We start from the raw sequence: 19,295 nt of genomic DNA on the forward strand, positions 1-19,295 counted from the left end.
ATACGTAAATATGCAATGAAAAGACATTAAATATAGTCCACATACCGGTAACTAGAGACATGAGAGTATAATCAACATGATGAACTAATATGACCTAGGTAACAAATGGTAACTTAATGTACAAGATCAACCATATATATACAGAGAGAGATTCCAATGTATATACAAGGGTGCAGCCAAGCACTGAATAATGGTCAATGAACGAGTTATCTTGAGGTTATCTTGAGATGATTTCGAGGCTTTAGTGTCCTCGCGGCCCGGTCCTCGACCAGGCCTCCACCCCCAGGAAGCAGCCCATGACAGCTGACTAACACCCAGGTACCTATTTTACTGCTAAGTAACAGGGCATAGGGTGAAAGAAACTTTGCCCATTGTTTCTCACCGGCGCCTGGGATCGAACCCAGGATCACAAGTCCAGAGGCAAGAAAAGATTCAGGTGCTGAAAGAGTAAATCAAAAGTTACCAAAATTCGGGGCTATGCCCCCACAGTGTAACGAATAACAATATACGTGTATGGACATACTCGATTATCTGGGATTCGAACATCCGGAAAACGCCCTTATACAGCCAAAATCGTGACCGGATAAAGTTGTCTCAATATCCGACCAAAATGTCCATGGGAGCCGGATAAAAAATCGGAGCCGGTTAACTTGTGGCCATTCAGCCGCATGGTGTAGGAGGGGGTAGGGTGGGTGGGTGGTGTCGGGAGAGAGGGGAGCGTTGGGAGGGACCACCTGGGGGGATAACGGTCAGGAAGGGAGGGAGGGAGGGAGTTGGCCAGGGAGGAAGGGAGTTGGTCAGGAAGGGAGGAAAGGAGTTTGTCGGGGAGGGAGTTGGCCAGGGAGGAAGGGAGTTGGTCAGGAAGGGAGGAAGGGAGTTGGTCACGGAGGGAGGAAGGGAGTTGGTCACGGAGGGAGGAAGAACTGTTGTGTGTGTATGTGACTCCCGTTAAGCTTAACGAAGGAAGGTGGTGTTAGCGGTGTTGCAAGAATTATATTGTTTTCTTATTGCTGTGGAAACTGGAAAATATTGGAGGGGTGACAGGTAAGCTTCTAACATGGATGAAAAATTTTCTGACTGATAGAAAAATGAGGGCAGTGATCAGAGGCAATGTATCGGACTGGAGAAATGTCACAAGTGGAGTACCACGGTTCGGTTCTTGCACCAGTGATGTTTATTGTCTACATAAATGATCTACCAGTTGATATACAGAATTATATGAACATGTTTGCTGATGATGCTAAGATAATAGGAAGGATAGGAAACTTAGATGATTGTTATGCCCTTCAAGATGACCTGGACAAAATAAATATATGGAGCACCACTTGGCAAATGGAATTTAATGTTAATAAATGCCATGTTATGGAATGTGGAATAGGAGAACATAGACCCCACACAACCTATATATTATGTGAGAAATCTTTAAAGAATTCTGATAAAGAAAGAGATCTAGGGGTGGTTCTAGATAGAAAACTATCACCTGAGGACCACATAAAGAATATTGTGCGAGGAGCCTATGCCACGCTTTCTAACTTCAGAATTGCTTTTAAATACATGGATGGCGATATACTAAAGAAATTGTTCACGACTTTTGTTAGGCCAAAGCTAGAATATGCAGCGGTTGTGTGGTGCCCATATCTTAAGAAGCACATCAACAAACTGGAAAAGGTGCAAAGACATGCTACTAAGTGGCTCCCAGAACTGAAGGGCAAGAGCTACGAGGAGAGGTTAGAGGCATTAAATATGCCAAAACTAGAAGACAGAAGAAAAAGTGATATGATCACTACATACAAAATAGTAACAAGAATTGATAAAATCGATAGGGAAGATTTCCTGAGACCTGGAACTTCAAGAACAAGAGGATTTAAACTAGCTAAACACAGATGCCGAAGAAATATAAGAAAATTCACCTTCGCAAATAGAGTGGTAGACGGTTGGAACAAATTAGGTGAGAAGGTGGTGGAGGCCAAGACCGTCAGTAGTTTCAAAGCGTTATATGACAAAGAGTGCTGGGAAAACGGGACACCATGAGCGTAGCTCTCATCCTGTAACTACACTTAGGTAATTACCCACCTGCCTGCTCACCCCACCCTCCCACCTGTTCACGCACTTCCCTGCCCACCCACCTGTTTACCCACCCACCTGTTTGCCCACCCACCCACCTATCTGCTCGAACCTGTTGACCCACCAAGCCCATCTGCCTGCCATCCACTCATCCAAAACCCACCTATCCCTGCCTGCCCACCAACCCACCTGCCTGCCCACCCACTTTCCCTGCCCACCTACCAGCTAGGCAGCTAACCACCCACCCAGCCCCACACACTAATTAGTGTGTGACAATTCAAATCATGAGTGTGGTATAAAAATTGTTGGAAATGATCCCTTTTGGACTCAAGAGGTGAAAAAATACAATTATCCAGAACACGTGATTATTCGGCTGGGGGTCCTTCCCATATAGTCCGGATAATCGAGTGGAGACATTAAGGTTACGTTAAGATGCACATAAAGTGGCAATCAACATACCACAAACAATACCCAACACTCATCCAAAAATCGAGAACCAAGGCCTGGCTGATAGTATTGCTAGACCGTAGGCACTATAGTGGCACGACACAGCTCAGCTGTACAATATTCTGGGAGTATCGCTAGTGGATTATGTCCTACGTTACATATGCAGTAGAGTAGAGGCAGAGGCAGCATCACTCCGAGCCACCCTACACCCATATTTAGAGAAAAGAACTAGGAAGTTTCCCTATATAGAAAATCCAGAACTCCTCCAGTATCTATGGGGCTATGACTGGAGAGAGAAAAGTAGCTAGTGTGGCGTATTACCCGTGAGAAAAGTCGCGGAACACCAACACATGTTTACACTGTCCAGAAACAAAACGATCTCCCTCGGGCCATGCTCAGGACGCATGAGGTCCGAGCTGGCTCCACCCTTCTTTCAGGGAAGGTAGCCGACATTGTTTATTAAACGATTATTTTTAATGCCGAGACAGATTACGGAGATACGATGTGATTATAAAATAATTAGATATACAGTAGTATTGAAAAATAAGTACAGTACTGTAGTTCAGAAGAGGACCAATGATTCCCATAAAGGACTGGAGGTAATCCTCACCCGAAATTGACAGATGTTCCAATAATGTTTGAATTATCAAAGTTCTTTTTGAACCTTCGAAATGCTCAATAATCAAGCACAAAATCATAGAGGCACATATGAGCCCATTGGCATATGTGACCAAGGGTCATGCAGGATCCCGATACAATTCCTACATGATTGTGACATGATGTAGAAGAATACATGTCCCAGATAAGAATGTTGAGAAAGTGGTTAAAATTACCCACAGGAAGGACGGAATTGATGGACCCGAAGGGACACGGAACTGAACCTAGGGAGGAGCGGACACCAAAACCAACTCGTACGTAAATGGGGGGGGAGGAAAACCCCCACTCCATGTAACAGTTTTCCTACCCACTCAATCAACCTAGCACGTGGCAGCAACCTAAACCTAGCATGCAACACCTGACCCACTTGCACCCAGATAGTGTCATCAGTGGATTGGGTGAAGTAAGTCACAAACAAGCAACAATGTTCGCAGGACTCCGGGTTGAAAATGTCACCGACCCAACAGGCAGCATGATGGAGGCAAAAACAATGAGCGTCGCCCTGAGACAAGGGGACAGAGCAACCCTCAAACCTGCACAAGGCGAGAGAGGACCCAGGGATCACATCTATTGGAACCCTTGCGCCCCCACGAGGTTTCCCAGGTCCCTTAGACTGTTATCGCTAAGGGTAAGCCCAGGTGGGGTACTGCTAACTGGCACCCAAGTCTACTAAACAAACTTCTAAAACTGAACTACTGGAACAGGTCCACTCACAGGGGCCAAGCAGGAGGTACCACCAAACACAGGAGGTCAAGACCCTAAGATAACTGGGGGTAGGGGAACAAAAGCAGACCTCCCCCACAGGCACAAACAAAAATGAAAATAAAAAACCCGCAAGAGGACAACGTATCCAGGAGGAACAGAGCTGGCTGCTGTAATAGGTGAAAACTAGCTGTGCAGTATCCCGTGCCCCTACCATTGCAAAAACTACCACTTACCCCAAGGTAAACAAGGGAGGACCTCCTCCCCCTCCCCCCCAACATACTCGGGGCAGTCAATCACTGAGCAGCAAAAGACCAACAGAGGTAGACCCCAAGGTAGTTTGTGGAAGATAATCCCAAGCCCCAAGGGCAGTACTTACAGGATACTCAGGGAAGGGAACCCTAAGCACATGCAGTCCGAGTATCTGTGAATAATACTCCCAGCGCGCATGTCACCATAAGAGCAGTACTGGATACAAGGCAGAGCACAACACAGAGAGAATCTGGAGCCACACAACCGAGCCACAATCACATCAGCTGAGAACTGCGGTGTGGATAGCTGGCACGAGATGTCTGGGGTTATCCATTCCCCCTCTCGGGGAGGGAGGAGCTCCGCAGACAAGCAGCGTGGCACATGTGACATCATGCTCATTTGCTTGTTTTCGTTTGGGGAGTTCTGTCCACTCGTTAGTCTTCTGTAGTAGTTTTAACCAGAATAGGGGATTTGTTTTAAGGCGCTTACCTTTCTGGGTGCCTGGCCCGGTCGATGGCAGACATAAAATGCTCCAAATCACATGTGCCCTTCTATGCAAGACCATTGCTCCTTGTGCCTCTTTGAGGGGGGGGGTGGCAAGTTCTGGCTCATGGTCCCTGGTAGGCCTAGAACTCCATTCACACTGACTGACTCCAAAGTTTAATGATATTTACACACACATTCTACTGGTTATCCATAATCAACACACGATTGCAAGCACTACTTTCATGGGTGGTGGGATCTCATCGAGCTACAGTCTGCCAGCAGTCAGCTGATGGTCGCCTCCTGGGAACAAATATCCACACCACCTTGTTTTCATTAAGCTCTCTCTTTAGTCAAATTGCTATATAAACTCTATATATACCCAAAATATTGCATACTGGATGATAAGGTTTGTAACAGGTATATTGAAAGAATTCTACACCGGTGTGTTCTACACAAATAAAAATCAAGTTCCCCTACATTCCCTACAAGGAAAATGCAGAAGGGTAATCACTACAAAGACTATAAGAATAATAAGACTATAAGAAGAAAACTATAATTGTTACTGTGTGAGGCTTACAAAGCGAAGCTCAATGTCAGATTGAAAGAAACACCATACAGATTCAGAAAAGGTAACTCGGGGCTTGTTGGTGTTTATCAGTGACACGGAAGATAATCCTAAAACACAGTTGTTGAGGATATCTTTAATAAACAGTACACAATAAACTACATGTCATGGAGTGAACCATAATTCACAGAGAAATCTCTTGCTCTGAGACAACAATCTCAAGGGAAAAGAGCAGGCAAACACATATTTTATTGGCCATTACAGAGCCCAGGAGTAACAACACAAGACATTAAGAGCAAGGTGATGTAGCCGGCTCCCATGGCTGAGCAGCTGTTGTGTAGGTTGCTGCTCCTGGTGGTGGTGGAGTGTAGTGTAGTTTACAACAGTAGTTCAAAGGGAATTAACTGGCATTTCTCCCATTTTCTAAATACTGTAGTACTTGTGTGGGGTATTGAGGGCATGATTTGGTTTTGCATTATAATGACCTGGTCCCCTGGTGGGGGCCTTAGTTAGATTAGCTATTCATTCCCTTTCTCAATTTTCCTTGCCAAGATTGTTGTCAGGCTAGAGCGTGAGGTCACCAAGAGGCTAAAATAGTGATATATTCGTGGTGCAGCATAAGGCTTTGGCTTAGGGAGCATTTGAGGAAACTCAACTCAGTGGGGCAAAGAGGTTGATATTATTTTATTTATTACTTTGATACCTATTCCCTATGGTATTTGAGGGACAACTACATATAGATCTTCTGCAAACACCTCAGTAATTACCTCTAGTGAGTAGCAATTGCCTCAAGACCTGCCCAAAATGCTATGCGTGTTAGTGCCTTTACAAGAATGTATAAACATCAATGCTATGTACTCTCATAAACCCAATGTATCTTCTTCTATATATATTAAATAAATAAATAAATAAATAAATAAAATAAATAAAATAAATAAATAAACAAATAAACAAATAATAAATACATAAATGGGTTATCTTTAGAAAATGCTGCTTCATGTACGTAAGCACTTGATTGCAGTCGAGACCTGTGGGAAAGATTCTACACTAGGCAGCACTAAAGGAAGGAAGAAAGGTTTCCAGAAGAGACAGTATCAATAAACATATAGAGGCAGACTAGATATTTATAAGACTAGTGAATAAGTCATAGGAAACGACCCTGAGTATTCTTCAGGTTAATATACTGTATACCCAAATAGATTGCTGAAAACATCATGACAATCACATAACTGAGTACAGTACATGTCAAGTAAAATGTATTTTAACAGATGAAGAACACTGCAATGAACAAAATAAAATGAACCACTTTCATTAAGTTGTACAATCTATAATGCAGGTATATTACACAATATACAGAACAACTCTTAACACAAAAATAGACTGGGAAGTAAGAACTACTCTCTGAGAAGAACTGAGGCTTGATGACTGTGAGAGACCACAATGGTTCCAGGGTACTGCTCCCATGGCTCACCATCAACCTGCATTGGGGCCATTCCTTTCAGACACAGCTGAAAAAGATAAAAATTTCTATTAACTCCATCACCTTTATTCTCATGTTAAATGGAATAACTCAAGTAAACCTGATATAATATTCAGTTCAGATATATCACAACATACATACCTGATTTACCATGTACCCAAGTATACAGTGAGTACACTGTGCAACCCGTTCTCGCACTTTCTTACAGTCAATATTGACTTATTAAATACGTGCATATGTGACATACTACACATACTAGTTTACCTTGAAAAGCTTCATAGAAAACACCGACCTTACCTAACCTTCTAAGTATGTTAAGATAAGCATCTTATTGTTTCGTAATTACAATTATTACTTAACCTATACCTATAATAGGTTAAGTAATAATTGTAATTACGAAGCAATAAGATGCTTATCTTAACACACTAAGAAGATTAGGTAAGGTTGGTGTTTTCTATGAAGCTTTTCAAGGGAAACTAGTTTGTTTAGTATGTCACATATGCACGTATTTAATAAGTCAATTTTGACTATACGAAAGTGCGAGAACGGGTTGCACTGTGTAAGGGAACGAACTGGTAAGCCGTACTCTAGAGTACGAACTAGTGAAACCCGTCCTTACTTGCTTATACTCTAGCTATGTACTTAACCCTTAACCCTATAACTGCGCCGCCTCTAAATATGACACCCTCCCAGTGCGCAGGAAATAAATTATCTTGAAAAAATTCTTTTCTTTTTTAAAGTGTCAAAAACCCTTCCCTCAGTATGGGTATGTAAAAAAAAATTTGAAATTGTACCTACTTTGGCTGTTATGGGGTCCGTAAGTTGGCGCGTGACATTATCATTCCCTGTTCGCCCGTGACGTACGCTCCTGGGGCCAGTAGGGCCCCCAGGAGCGTACTCGCAACAATATATTCGCAACTCGCGAATATATTCGCGAGTTGCCGCGAATATATTTTTGTTCATTTTTTGCGCACAGTTCCAAATACATTTTATTTGTTTTTACATGCTAATCCTATGTATAATGAACACATACACTATATTATGGCAGTAAAACATCCGTACTGTCCGAGGACACTGTGTTACGTGCATGACACTTGTGTACACATATGTTGCACATATTTACCATGTATCATGCTAATTTATCTATATATATAATCTATTTACAGACTATACACTGTCACACACTATATACATTCACCATCAACACATTCAGAACACAGCGAGTGTGAGCTGCCACACCCAGCTCCCTCACTCCTCCAACATCGTATTCGCCAACATTGCTCCTCCCATCATACAGTTATTCACACCAATGTTTCATATTCATTTATGTATACTTAAAACATATGTACATACTATATACATTCACCATCAACACATTCAGAACACCGCGAGTGTGAGCAGCCACACCCAGCCAGCCCTCCCTCACTCCAACATCTTACTCGCCAACATTCCTCCTCCCACAATACTGTTATTGTTTTTATTACACTATTTACACATGTTATATATACCTATCTACATATTTTATTTACCAGAACTATGCCAGTAAGCCGGTATTGTGTCCAAACAGTACAGTGGCAACCATACACCACATGAGAAATCTCTCTCTAGTCAAATTGAATATACAGCAGACAGCATACGATGCTACGATTACGACATCACCTCCCTCAACACAGCAGACAGCATACGACGCTACGATTACGACATCACCTCCCTCAACACAGCAGACAGCATACGATGCTACGATTACGACATCACCTCCCTCAACACAGCAGACAGCATACGACGCTACGATTACGACATCACCTCCCTCAACACAGCAGACAGCATACGACGCTACGATTACGACATCACCTCCCTCAACACAGCAGACAGCATACGATGCTACGATTACGACATCACCTCCCTCAACAAAATAGCTCCTCTCAACATACTTCTGATGCTGTTATTACACTATACACACACACTGTTTTACCCATGTACATGTGTGTTCCCCATAGCAAACCACGAAGCTAGTATGGTGAGCAAAACAAGAGTGGCTGCCACACAATAGTGAGGCTACCTCAATTCTCTCCTTGCCTCCCTCCCTTACCAAAATTCCTCCTTCCACAATACTATGCACAATGCCTCCTCAATATAACCTCAATCCTGGTCACTAATTCCTGTAAATGAATAATTGACCACAAGTTTATTTTGAAAAGGAACCTAAAAAGTCGTTTGAAGGTTCCTAAATGGACGAAATAATGCTCTGGCTAGCACTGTGAACATCATGAACAGCATTGAATCACTGATATTTGAACATTGTACCCAGTCATTATCACACTCAGGCTCTTCTATAATACTATCATGGCTAAATAATACAGATTATATATATATTTTGACATTATTAGGCGATGCTATGGTCACACGCTGAACAGCAGAGTTGTGCACTCATACTGTGAGCGCCAGCCTTGGTTGCTCGCTCACTACTGAGGCTCCCACACCCGGGAATGTGGACCACGATTTTTTTTAAAGATGGCGTCTGTTTACAAGAGACCTGAGGAAGCTGATGTGAACCCCATGAAGCCGCGGGAGTTTTGAATGGAACGTGAAAAATACAAATACCCGGAGGCGCGTAGTGCACCCCAAACGTGGGCCTGCAGGCGCGTTGCGCAGTTAAAGGATTAAACTGCGCAACACATTATATGACGTGTTAAGTAACTTATGCAAAATTGCGCATCACATCATATGATGTGTTGGAGTACTATGCAAGATTTAAACGGCCCGCGGATACACAGGGTACACCTCACCCTTCATCAAGGCCCTTGTAAACAGAAGCCATTTTTTTTAAAAAGTCGTAGGCCACATTCTCGAGTGTGAGGGCCTCAGTAATGAGTAAGCCACCAAGGCTGGCGCACGCAGCATGAGCTCACAGCACTGCTGTTCAGCTTGTGACCACAGCATCGCCTAAAAATGCCATAATATATATACAGTATGTACATGTTATTATTTAGCGATGATAGCATTACAGAAGACCCCTGACTGTGATAAAAATGACCAGGATTCTGATAATAGCAGGATTGTTGTGATAATTAGCGCTGTAGTGGGAGGAGTAATCTTGGTGGGGAGGGAGGTAGCATTGTCTGCTGACCGTGTGTGGCCACCTTTTACTGTCTGGACTCACTATACCAGCTTTGTTGTTCGCTATGGTGAACGAAACATGCAGATACTTATATATAACGTGTGTATATGGTGAATAAAACCAAAAACAGTATGGTGAGGGGAGGGAGCCATAGGGGCTCCCCACAGAAAACCAGCGTTGAATGTAATGAAACGCCATTTTCTGGGTGAGCCCCGGAGGCTCCCTGGCAACCCTCCCTCCCATTGGTCTGCGTTTTTTTTCGCGTTGGTTGACGCTTAGCTTCTGAACTAAAGCTAGGCAGCCGGCGCAGTAGGTCCGGGGCTCCCCCCTCCCCCTCCCGGGGCGGGAGGGCTGCACGGACGATCGGTGCGGCAGTAAAGTGTGATGTTTGCTTGTTTCCTTGTGATTGTAGGGAGTTTCTACCTCTGTTCGGTTTTTGTTTTAGTTTTTACCATGTGGGGTTTGTTTTGTTATGCCTACCTTTCTGGGTGCCTAACCCCGGTCGATGGCAGATAAGGAAAACCCCAACCACAAGGGGTTTTCCAGGGTCATTGCTCCCTGAAACCTCTCTGAAGGGGCCAGGTTCTGGCGCTGGTCCCTGGTAGGTCTGAACTCCTTGGCTAATGTCCAGCTCTAATATAACATACATTAGCCCGATAAGCTCCAGGGAGCCGTAGGGGCTCCCCACAGAAAACAAGCGCTGACTCAGTGTGCGTCCTCGGCGGTCTGTTGATCGCCAGCTGTCAGGCCCGAGTTGCCACAAAGAGATAATTACCTAATTATTTCAATGTCTCTGATTGATTTTTCGTAGTTTTTTTGCTGTAATATTATTCAATAGTGTGTAGTGTGATATATTTATATAATAAAATGAGTGAATCATCGCTGTACTCAGAAATATGGTGTGCATATTGTTGATTCAATTATGTTCATCAAACAGTGAACAAATACTTTGTCGGTTATTACACTATATACACAGGTTATATATAAGTATCTGCATGTTTTGTTCACCATAATGAACCACTAAGTTGCTATTATGAGTCAAAAAGTAACAAGGAGTGACCGTCGTGTACCAGCCAGCCACTCATGCCCTCCCTCAAGTCACCTGACTCACCCACATTCTCCTCCCACAATACTGTTGTTGCTTTTATTCGCTATATACAGACGCTATATATAAGTAACTACACTCGTGTTCACCATAACGAACCACTAAGTTGCTATTATGAGTCAAAAAGTAACAAGGAGTGACCGTCGTGTACCAGCCAGCCACTCCTGCTCTCCCTCAAGTCATCTGAATCGCCCACATTCTCCTCCCACAATACCGTTTTTGCTATAATTCACTATATACAGACGTTATATATAAGTATCTACATGTTTTGTTCACCATAACTGTACATCTAAGCTTGTATGGTGAGTAAAGGCACAAAGACGTAGGACCTCGCACAGTCAGCTGATGGCTGCCACCCTCAAGGCCAGACGCACTAATATTTCTCCTCCAACAATACTGTTTGTGGTGTTATTACGCTATATACACACATTATATATTAATATCTACCTGTTTTATTCACCATACTTGTACAAGTAAACTGGTATGGTGCCCAAAGACCATCGTGGTAACCAGTAAACAACACCGTCGTCTGCACGGTGGTGTCGTGCAGACGACGCCACCGCCCTCATCAAAATGGCGGCTCCCAACCTACTCCTCTTGCTGTTTATACCCTCTATACACACGTTATATATAAGAATCTACATTTGTGTTCACCATAGTGAACCACTAAGCTGGTATGGTGAGTGCAGTCAATAAATGGTGGCCACACACAGTCAGAAGACGACGCCACCACCCTCCCTCCCACAGTATTACCCCTCCCTCCATGGAACACAGCGCTAAATGTTACCACAATCCTGCTATTATCAGAACCCTGGTCAGTTTTATCACAGTCAGGGGTGTTCTGTAATGATATCATCGCTACATAATAGCACGAACAAGTATATTATGGCATTTTTAGGCGATGCTGTGGTCACAAGCTGAACAGCAGTGCTGTGAGCTCATGCTGCGTGCGTCAGGCTTGGTAGCTCACTCAATACTGAGGCCCCTAACACCCGGGAGTTTGGCCCACGATTTAAAAAAAAAATGGCGTCTGTTTACGAGAGCCCTGATGAAGGTGTGGTGAACCCCATGTATCCGCGGGCCGTTTAAATCTTGCGAAGTATTCCAAAGCATCACATGATGCGATGCACAATTTACTGCAAGTCGGTTAACCCTTACACTGCTCAGGGGTCCTGGGGACATTTACACCCCTGTGCGCAAGGAGAAAAAAAATAAAAAAAAATTTTTCGTCTTCTAAACATATTAACCCTTAACAAGCTCGGGGTTTAATATCCTGTCATCCCCACAGGCGCATGTCATTTTGAAAAAAAAAAATTATTTTTTCTTTCTAACCTGTTAATTTGTGTTCACTGATCACGGGAAAAATAATAAAAAAAATTTAAGTGGCATATATTGCCCGCTATAGGGCGGGGAGGTCTGGCAAATTATAGGCGCTGACTCAGCGTGCGTCCCAGGCGGTCTGTTGCTCGCAAACTGTCAGGCCGGAGTTGCCACAAAGAGATAATTACCGAATTATTTCAATGTCTCAGATTGATTTTTCATACTTTTTTTGCTGTAATATTATTCAATAGTGTGTAGTTTGATATATTTATATAATAAAATGAGTGAATCATTGCTGTACTAAAAAATATGGTGTGCATATTGTTGATTCAATTATGTTCATCAATCAGTGAACAAATACTTTGTCGGTTATTACATTATTAGCACAGGTTATATACAAGTATCTGCATGTTTTGTTCACTATAACGAACCACTAAGTAGCTATTATGAGTCAAAAAGTAACGAGGAGTGACCGCCGTTTACCAGCCAGCCACTCGCGCCCTCCCTCCAGTCATCTGACTCACCCACATTCTCCTCCCACAATAATGTTTTTGCTATAATTCACTATATACAGATGTTATATATAAGTATCTACATGTTTTGTTCACAATAACTGTACATCTAAGCTTGTGTGGTGAGTAAAGGCACAAAGCTGTGGCTACTCACACAGTCAGCTGATCGGCGGCCGCCCTCAAGGCCAGACGCACTAATATTTCTCCTCCAACAATACTGTGTGGTGTTATTACGCTATATATCTTATATACAGATGTTATATATAAGTATCTACATGTTTTGTTCACCATAACTGTACATCTAAGCTTGTATGGTGAGTAAAGGCCCAAAGATGTGGCTACTCACACAGTCAGCTGATCGGCGGCCGCCCTCAAGGCCAGACGCACTAATATTTCTCCTCCAACAATACTGTGTGGTGTTATTACGCTATATGCACACATTATATATAAATATCTACCTGTTTTATTCACCATACTTGTACAAATAAACTGGTATGGTGCCCAAAGACCATCGTGGTAACCAGTAAACAACACCGTCGTCTGCACGGTGGCGTCGTGCAGGCGACGCCACCGCACCAAAATGGCCTCACCAAAATGGCGGCTCCAAACCTTCTCTTGCTGTTTATACCCTCTATACACACGTTATATATAAGTTTGTGTTCACCATAGCGAACCACTAAGCTGGTATGCTGAGTGCAGTCAATAAAAGGTGGCCACACACAGTCAAAAGACAACGCCACCACCCTCCCTACCACAGCATTACTCCTCCTTCCATGGCGCACAGCGCTAAATATCACCACAATCCTGCTATTATCAGAACCCTGGTCAGTTTTATCATAGTCAGGGGTCTTCTGTAATAATATCATCGCTACATAATAGCACGAACAAGTATAATTTGGCATTTTTAGGCGATGCTGTGGTCACAAGCTGAACAGCAGTGCTGTTAGCTCATGCTGCGTGCGTCAGGCTTGGTTGCTCACTCAATACTGAGGCCAATAACACCCGTGAGTTTGGCCCACGATTTTTTTTTTAAATGGCGTCTGTTTACAAGAGCCCTGATGAAGGTGTGATGAACCCCGTGTATCCGCGGGCTGTTTAAATCTTGCGTAGTACTCCAACACATCATATGACGTGATGCGCAGTTGACTGGAACAACATCCAGCACGTCATATGACGTGATGCGCACTTTAAGGGTTAATGTGTGTCCCCTGAGCACGGAAAAAATAAAAAAAAAATCGTAGGTGACATAGTTTGGGCGCAATTGACCGAGGAAGTCTGGCAAAAAGTGGGCGTTGACAGAGCGGTCGTCAGACCCAGTCAGCGTCACCCGCGCTTACAGATGGGAGTTGCCACAAAGATATTATTACCTAATTGTTTCAATGTCTCCGATTGATTTTTTCTTAGTTTTTTTGCAGTAATATTATTCAATAGTGTGTATTGTAATATAATAAAAGTGGTGAATAATCGCTATACTCAAAAGTATGATGTGTATATTAGTGATTCAATTATTATGTTGTAAAACAATAAACATATAGTTTTGCTGCTATTACACTATACACAGGTTATATATAAGTATCTGCATGTTTTGGTCACCATAACGAACCACTAAGTTGGTATTGAGAGTCGAAAAGCAACGAAGAGTTACCGCCACACACCAGCCAGCCACTGCTGCCACTCCCTCAACACACGCACTAAACTTTCTTCCCCAACAATACCATTTGTGGTGTTATTACACTATATACAGACGTTATATATAAGTATGTATATATTTTGTTCACCACAACTGTACAGCTAAGCTGATATAGTTAGTTCAGGCACTAAGAGTCATCGCTATACACAGATGGCGGCTGGCGGCTCCCTCACTCTTTCAAGGTCACACGCACTAAACTTTCTACCCCATCAATACTGATTGCAGTGTTATTACCCTATATACACATATTATATATAAATATCTACATGTTTTATGCACCGTAACTGTACACCTAAGCTTGTAGTGCGCCCAAAGAGCATAGTGGCCACCCTCTAAATAGCTAGACAAATCGTACAGACAACGTCACCTCCGTCACCCATATGGCTCCTCCCAGCATAATCCTTTTGCTGTTATTACACTAATACACACATTATATATAAGTATCTACATTTGTGTTCACCATAGAGAACCACTGGCCTGGTATGGTGAATGCAAACAATAACAGCTAGCCACACAGTCAGTAAACGATGCTGTCTCCCTCCATCTCTCAGCATCACTCCTCCCACAGCGCTAATTATTACAACAATCCTGCTATTATCACAACCCTGGTTATTTATATCACAGTCATGGGTCATCTGTAATATTGTCATCGCTAAATAATAACAATTATATATTTATTTTGACATTTTTTGGCGATGCTGTGGTCACAAGGTGAACAGCAATGCTGTTCGCTCATGCTGCGTGCGCCGGCCTTGGTTGCTCCAACAGTACTGTGCCTCTCACACCTGAGAATATTGCCCACGATTTTTTTTTTAAATGGCATCTGTTTACAAAAGCCCTGAGGAAGCTACTGTGAACCCCGTGTAGCCACGGGCCATTTGAATCAGGCCTGGCACCCTATGGCGTATATATACACCATGCGCACCATGGGACATGTTACTCAGGGCGTATATATACGCCATGCGCAGTTTAAGGGTTAAAGCATCATATGATGCGATGCGCAATTGAAGGGTTAACACTTTTGCACCCTGGGCGTGTGCGCCACAATCTTTGATGTCATGCCCCCGGCGGTGCGGGCATGCGTGCGGGCGAGCACCCGGCAACACCGAAATGTGTATACTCGTTTCAGTTTTCTCACCTTGCTACGTCGTTCGTTTTGGTATCTTTGTGTTCGCAATAGAATTCCCTACAGGTGTATATGCATATAATGTCCAAAAGCCCGGCGTGACTCCCCGCAGCAAAGTCTAAAGTTACCCGTGAACGAGAACCAATTTGCACACCACAGCCTAATGTAATTACATTGTATACTCGTTCAGTTTGATAACATCAATTTTCATGTTACGTCTTTCATTTTGGTATCAAATTGTTCGCAATATAAAGGCGCATATTTTAAAACTAGTCCTATAATAACAGAGCAATAACTGGAATTTTAACAAATATTTTAATTTTGGACGCTCATCATCACAAAATTATTTATATCTTTCCAGTGTTCTGACATAAATTTTCCTGTTACATTTTTCATTTTGGTATCAAATTATTTACAATTTAAAGGCGCGTATTTTAAAACTAGTCCCATAATAATAGCACAATAAATATAATTTTAACAAATATTTTAACACTTTCTTGGAGTTTCCACTTGGAATTACGGGCGGTTTAGATAAGCGCTTGTCGGATCACGACGTAAATTTACAGACCGTGTTATATTGGGTATTTACTACTCGATCGACTTGGGGTTTGTATGAATATGTTTGCCATTAAATTTTCGTTTTCTCTAATAGGCACAGTGCCTATTTGAGAAAACGGCAATGTATTGTAACTTAGAGGAGAGACTATTGAGTTGGTGACACAACGAGGGTAATCGCCCACTCCACACACTCTTGTGTTGGCCGCGATCATGATTCTACATTTATATGCATATGTCTGTGTAGAGAATTTTATTCCGAACACTATACAAACAAAAAAAACGGTGTGAAACAAGTATAAACTTGAAAAAACATGAGCAAAGTAAAAACTTTTTACGCTCACGGGTACAAACACGCGTAAGATTTTATTCGCCGCAAATTTATTTGACGCTCTGTTGGCCAATTCTACCCATGTTCTTATAGAACTTTCTATTGTTATATATAAAACTTTCTATTGCGAACACATTGCTATAAAAATGAAGTACGTAGCTCGAGAAATAATGTCAGGACAGTGAAATAAGTATAAACTTTCAAAGCGCTGCATCACAACAGTGTTGTCTCTGCTGAAATCACCTCTAACGCTTCGCCCAGTTCCCACACTCGTGCGGAACATAATTAGACATTGATAGGCATATGTCTGGGTGGGGAATTTTATTGCGAGTTCAGTGATATCAAAATAAGCGCTGTAGGATGACTGTGAGGCTGGCAACAAACGAAAGAGTATGAACATTTACTTCCTGTTTGGGTGTCACGGCGAGTCATCTTCGTGTTTATTTACTTCGTGGTGGGATAGCAAATGCTTTGGTGACATTTTATGCATATGATCTTGTAAAGAATTTTATTGCCAACGCATTGATACCAAAATGAAAAACGTAGCTCGAGAATTGATGTTAGGAGCGTGAAAAGATTATACACTTTTTTGTGTTTACGCTTGAGCGCGCAGAACGCCGCGCGCACAAGGCGCTTTTTTTTTCACGAGTGCCGCGCGCACTAAAGTGTTATTATTTTGACCAAAAACATTTATAATCTTTCAAGTGTTTTGACATTAAGTTTCATGTTACATCTTTCATTTTGGTATCGAATTGTGCGCAATTTAAAGGTGCTCATTTTAAAACTACTCCCAGATTGATCGGATAAAATTAAAATTTTTAAAAAATATTTTAAATTGAGGACGCCGCTCGCGTTACTGGCTCGGACTCGAGAAAAAAATTGATGACGCCTTTGGCGTTAGGAGAGTGCAGAAGTGTTAATCCCCAGAACCTTCAACAGGTAGACAACCTTCAACAGGTAGACAACCTTCAACAGGTAGGCACTCCTCAGGTTAATCATATTTATTGAACTTTTCTGTCCTGTTCAATTCTACTTGTGTCCATCCAAGATTTTTTTACCAATAGTATGTTGTCTACTTCAATTTACCATTTTCATTAAAAGTTCTGAAAATTCCTTACCTTTAAAGTAGAACATTGGCCAAGTCTGATAGGTTCACTTAATCCCAGCTGTAACTGGGCAATATGGAATGATGACGCAAGACAAAATACTTCCAATAGTCCATCGCTAAAGTCTTGCTTGGGTGCATCAGCTCCTCCTGTAAGTTCCAACAAAAAACATATTGATCAAGCCACAAAAGTGCATATTACCAAATATGAAAATTAAACAAATAATTTTAAAACACACAGATGTGACAAATGGTGGTCATTATTATATTTTAAATTATATCTTTTTTTTTTTGTCAATTACCCCTACCCTTACTCTGTTCTGCTCCATTTCATGGTTATGAATGCTGTTATTGTGATGAATGTAACTAGGGAAATGTGGTTATCGTCATTTGACTATTGAAACAATTATTGTCTGGGTTTTACATACATGATGCAAATATGGATATAATAGCTCTCTGTCGATGTAAATAAAGAAAAATAAGCGATAAAACAATCGGTGAAACATCAGAGTAAAAACCAGGAAGTGTCGGCAAGGTGGAGCACCAGACGTTGACAAGTGCCATCCACACACAGCCTTGTAGAGCGCCTCCACCCAGTACAACAATAAATATTCACTTATTTTTGTGACTTTCATACATTTAGCATAAATTAATCATTCTATAATGAAAAATTATTTTTTGGAATTTTTGTACAGTGTGTCCTCACTTGAACGAACTATATGGGATGAAGCCGATTCGTTCCAGTGCGGAATTCGTTCCATCCATCCGGCCCCAACAACCTTCTTAATATTTTTTTTTTTTTTTTTACATATGCCAGGACACATTAGCATTAGGAAACATTGCACCTGACTCATGAAGGGAGTCCTTGCTAGTGCTGGTCCTGTAGGCCTACTGTGAAACCGTACCAAAAACTTTTGAATTTTAGTTTGTTTCTTCGTTGTGCACTGCTTCATTATAATATCTTTCATGCCCTTTAGGTGTCGATAATAATCTGAGATTGGGGAATCACCATCCACACCATCCCCTACACCACCCGCACCATCCCCCACACTACCCACACCATCCCCCACACCCCCTGCACCACCCACACCACCCACACCATCCTCCACACCACCTGCACCATCCCCCACACCACCCGCACCATCCCCCACACCACCTGCACCACCCACACCATTCCCCACACCCCCCGCACCACCCACATCATCCCCCACATGTTATGCTGCGGTGTGATAAATGGTGCTCGTTCACGGGTAACTTTAGGCTTTGCTAAGGGAGTCACGCTGGGCTTTTGGACACTATATGCATATACACCTGCAGGGAATTTAACTGCGAACACATTGATACAAAAACGAACGATGTAGCACGAGAATTAAGGTGAGAAAACTGAAACGAGTATACACATTTTACTGATTTTGTGTGCTCAGGGGTAACTTTTCCCGAATTTAGGCTTAGCTGTGGAGAGTCAAGCTTCGCTTTTGGACCTTATATGCATATACACCTGTAGGGAATACTATTGTTAACACAATGATACCAAAACGAGTGACATAGCACGAGAATTAAGGTGAGAAAATTGAAACGAGTACACACATTTAGTGTCGTCGAGCGCTCGCCCGCACCATGAGGCCTATTACGAGCATACGCAGAGTGCTCGCCCAGGGTGCAATACTGTTAATACAATGGGGCCTCGACTTACGATGCTAATCCGTTCCCAGAGACGGATCGTAACTCGTAATATCGTAAGTCGAAGCGATTTTTCCCATAAGAAATAAAGGGAATTGAA

The 19,295-nt window shown here is 42.5% G+C and overlaps 1 protein-coding gene across 3 annotated transcripts in view; it reads right to left on the reverse strand.

Annotated features, from left to right (window-relative positions):
* Positions 1 to 5,294: 5,294 nt before the first annotated feature.
* The window catches only part of LOC123756087 (diacylglycerol kinase epsilon), a 150,645-nt gene continuing 136,644 nt past the window's right edge, over positions 5,295 to 19,295 (reverse strand). For all 3 annotated transcript variants that reach the window (XM_045739074.2, XM_045739075.2, XM_045739073.2), the window contains 2 exons: positions 17,529 to 17,665; positions 5,295 to 6,681 (listed from right to left, as the gene is read on the reverse strand). In XM_045739074.2, the coding sequence (XP_045595030.2) occupies positions 6,568 to 6,681; positions 17,529 to 17,665 (251 nt within the window). In that variant the 3' untranslated portion in view covers positions 5,295 to 6,567. The remainder of the gene's footprint in view (positions 6,682 to 17,528; positions 17,666 to 19,295) is intronic.

Source organism: Procambarus clarkii, chromosome 36, assembly GCF_040958095.1.
Source record: "Procambarus clarkii isolate CNS0578487 chromosome 36, FALCON_Pclarkii_2.0, whole genome shotgun sequence".
Classification (NCBI taxonomy): domain Eukaryota; kingdom Metazoa; phylum Arthropoda; class Malacostraca; order Decapoda; family Cambaridae; genus Procambarus; species Procambarus clarkii.